General features: G+C 39.0%; 1 protein-coding gene across 1 annotated transcript in view; it reads left to right on the plus strand.

Moving 5' to 3' along the window:
- myo16 (myosin XVI) overlaps positions 1–4,167 on the plus strand; it is a gene marked incomplete in the record, with an annotated part of 109,202 nt that overhangs the window by 66,604 nt on the left and 38,431 nt on the right. Inside the window, 2 exon segments of the mRNA XM_014017511.1 lie at positions 2,616–2,768; positions 3,235–3,435. Of these exon segments, the coding sequence (XP_013872965.1) occupies positions 2,616–2,768; positions 3,235–3,435 (354 nt within the window).

Below are 4,167 nucleotides of genomic sequence, written 5' to 3' on the forward strand. Positions count from 1 at the left end.
TCAGTTCTTGTTTTGTAAATCAGTCTCAAAACAAGATCAAAAATACTTTTTGGCTGGATAAAAGTTTTTAAAACCTGGTAAGATGGACAGTTTTTGCAGTGTGAACATTAGAACTAAACTTACAGCTTGTAGACCGATACAACTCACCTGTTACGGCCTGTAAATCTTCCAACATTCATCAAACCTTCACTGTTAATAGACTAATCTTTGATCACATCAGCAGGGATTCAACAGACAAGTTTGTATTTATTTGTGTGTGCATGTGTGTGTGTGTGCGTTTGTGTGTAATTCACAGTACTCAAGTGGATAAGTGCTTATAGCTCCTATTCAGAGCTTACACTTCCTCCCCATGGAGCTGCTGGTTTCCTCCAGCTTTTACTAAAGGCAGTGTGTGTTTGTCTTTGCCTTTGGAAGKTTGTGTGCCTGTTATGTTTGTGTCTGCGGGACACAGATAAGTGGCTCTACCCATCTGGATGTTTTCTAATTGAAGCGGAAATGAAGGGTTGTGCAACCTTTCTTGTTCAGGTCATAAAAAAAAGTCAGAAAGGATGGGTCATGGCAGGAAAAAACAAGAAAATCAGCGAAATTATCTCCGGAAGTTTACATTTTAGATCCGAAGCTACACATAGCAATTTCCAAGGACCACCAACAATTTGCGCATGTGCGTCACACCAGTGAGGGACAAGCGCTGACATGTTTGTACACTCATAAACAAAAATGCACACAAACACATGCATGGCATGATCAGGGTTATTAGAGCTAGTTAATTAAAACCATGTTTGTCAAGTTGTGTTGTACCTGCTCAGCACTTTACTAATGAGCTTACTCAATCAGCCACCTGCTGGGACTAAGCTCTTAATGGGCTAGACTTGCTGGGAGATAAACAATAGACAAGCGCTGAGGAAAGAAACAACAACGATGGCCGCCCACATCACGAAACATCACACCTACGTCTCAGTCGGTGGGGGGTGGGACCCAAAATGTGGGTCATGACACAGTTTGCCACAATTACATGACACTGCTAAGAGCAAAACAGAAATATACATCAGCCCACAAATGACTGATTATTACATAGCAAATTATCGTTTACACGAAACCCCAAAGGCTGATAAAAGTATATTTTTCTAAGCGACACATTTTGTTTTATCTAAGCCCCTCAACTACACTTTCATGGGTCTTTTTTTTTCTTTCAAAATAAATATTTTCTGCTGTGTTTGCACCTCTCATCATCATGCTAATGGCTGTTTTCATGAGAAAAACAAAGATTTTGGAGGACACTTTTGAAAATGGGCTGTTTTAAATATCTTGAGTCAGGGAACAATAATGCAGCAGCCTTTTTACATACAGATTTGTAAACAAGTTTGTCTTTTCCTTTATCCTGATCTTCTTACCATTAATGTAAACGTCAAAATGGAGCAATATATATATATATATATATATACATTTGTAAGACTTTTTTAAGATTTTGGCAAGAAGGGTTATGAACAATATGCATTCTTCACACTACAAAGATCACCTGCATTTATGAACTGAATACATCAAAGATTTTTTTGACAGAATCACCTGCAGCCCGTGTGATCTGTAAGGGCTCAGAGTATGTGTTTTGGGATGACACTCAGCTACTAACACACATAATTTAATCTCTGTGACAGCACCCTTGAATCAAATTAACTCCTAAAGGTAATCAGTTGCAAATGAGCATCCATTGATTAGTTTTACTTTCTAAGAGTTTGTTTTTAAAAAAAATCTGCTTAGTGGTTCATGAGATACAGTATAAGAGACATAAAAATGCACACAGAAACAAGCATTCATGGTTATACTTACATGCAGTACTGGGTTGTATTTTCCTTATTGGCTTTTTAGTTTAGGACATGATATCTTTATTCAACTGCAGAAAACAGACACATTAGTCTTTTTGTTGAAAAGAGATAAGCCTTTGTAGAGCCCTAATGTGATGAGCTCACCTTCAAACTGCTACACTATAATGCTACTTTATGTCCTTCTATGGATTCAAGAGAAACTAAACCAGGCAGAGTGCCTGCACTGAACAGCTTAGAATATTCAAGGCATGTTTTCATGACCCGGCGTCACCAAAAACCCAAACAGTGAAAATCAGCACRATGAGTCTCTCCTGGTTTTATGTCTCAATGGGTGTTCATGTAAAGGGTCACCTCAGGTCCACAGAAAGCTATAAATATGAAGTTGTTGCACAAAGTAAGAAAAGGAAAGTTGTTAACTTGAACTAAAACAGCCTTATCAAATTTATTACCTATTTGTTCCACTTTAACCCTGGTGTTTAAATCCCTGCATTGTCGTCAAGTCATCCCTAAGCTTTTTCCTACTAAAAGGAATGTTTTACTTACTCACTTTGTCCTTAATAGAGTGGAATAAGTGACAGGGAGCCTTTTTCAGTGTGTATAAAATCCACAAAGTGTCTCCATTATTGGCTAAATTTACATTTCCTGCATTACATGAGCAGTTAGATTATTCGTGCCCCATTGACTGTCACAGCAGGTTCTGTTTGAGTTTGTATTTGTGCCTTTGTTTGCTTTAAAGACATTCAGGAGTGTGTCTTTGCAGAACTACACAGTGTGATGTGTGTGTGTGTATTCCAGCTGTGCGTAAACATGATCAACGAACGGCTCCGGCGGTACGTCTCCGAGGTGCTCTTCCAGCACGAGCAGACCGAGTGTCTGCAGGAGGGCATCGCCATGGAAACGACCCATTCCCACAACAGCCAAAGCGCTGTTCTGGATTACTTTCTTCAGGTAGGACTTCTGACTCTGGTTTTTTACCAGTCCGGTCAGGTTTGGTCTCACTTGATAGGATTTGGTGTTGTAAACCTGCTCTGTGATTTGACAAAAGCTTTAAGGTCACATGGTCAAACTCTAGAGGGGATGTTTCTACAAAAACAAAAAAAATGCTTTAGTTGAATTTTTTTAAGATAAAAAATGATATGAAACAATATGTTCTTGGTTTGAAAATGACAAGGTAATTTTATGCTCCTGACCCAACATGCAGATGACTTTTTCTGTTAATATGAACATAAGTATCGACTGAAAACATATGAAACAGAAACCTGTCTAAATCTACTTTACATGGGAGAGAGAGAGCTCCAGTCTGGGAGATCAATAGAAGAGTCACAAGGAATAATGAAATACTGGGATCAAATATGCTTTGTGTAAATATGACCAACATAAATAACACATGAACATGTGCTTGTTGTTGCTGCAGAAGCCTCAGGGACTGCTGTGTGTGTTGGACGAGGAGAGTCAGAGCCTGCGGCCTGCAGAGCAAACATTTTACAAGAGACTGTCCACCCAGCTGGACTCGAGTCCCATTCATGAGCTCTCTCTCACCACCAAGGACGGCAATGGCAACCCCCCACCCAAAGACCAAGGCCCGGCCTTCACTGTCTGCCACTATGCAGGACAGGTCTGTCTCTACTGATCTGAACATCAGGACTCAAACAGACAGGCATTGCTTGGACACCTGTCATCTGCCTAAACATTTCTGCTGTGCAAATGCTCCTGGTTCAAAGAGCACATCAAAGAGTTTCAAAACCTCTAAACAGATTTTAGTTTGAATCATCTTCAAAGAGCTGACCTCAAAACTTCAAGGGTCAAAATGAGTTCTTATGTGTTTGTGACACTCATTTTAGGATCATTTTTGGTTGGAGCTGTTTCAATGATAAAGATACTGTACTCATTGATTACTGGGCAGTCGTAGTTTCAGGCTGGTTTTGCACTGGGTGTCAGTATGTTTAGGTAGAACATGAAATCCTAACTATTGAAGCATTTTAAACTAAAAACATACCTGTATTTTACCAGTTAGATATTTTTTCTTTGTTGCAAAACTGCCCCTTGGTTGACAAATTTTATCCTGGGCACCTGGGATAGAAGCTCAAAACAAGTGTCAATAGCAACTACAAATTAAGATGTATGGCATTGGCAGAAAATACATGGGAAATTTATAATTTGTTTAAGTAAAAGAGCCAGAATCCAACATGCAGCCAAGACAAGGAGGGAGTTTGTAATATATAAAAACATATACACTGCAAAAAAATGTCCACTTAACCAAGTTTTAAGATTTTATATCCAGCCAAAACGTCTTTTTGATCTTGTTTTGAGACTGATTTACTAAACAAGAACTGATTGTGTAAGAATA

The sequence above is a fragment of the Austrofundulus limnaeus genome, unplaced genomic scaffold (genome assembly GCF_001266775.1).
Source record: "Austrofundulus limnaeus strain Quisiro unplaced genomic scaffold, Austrofundulus_limnaeus-1.0 Scaffold171, whole genome shotgun sequence".
Lineage (NCBI taxonomy): Eukaryota > Metazoa > Chordata > Actinopteri > Cyprinodontiformes > Rivulidae > Austrofundulus > Austrofundulus limnaeus.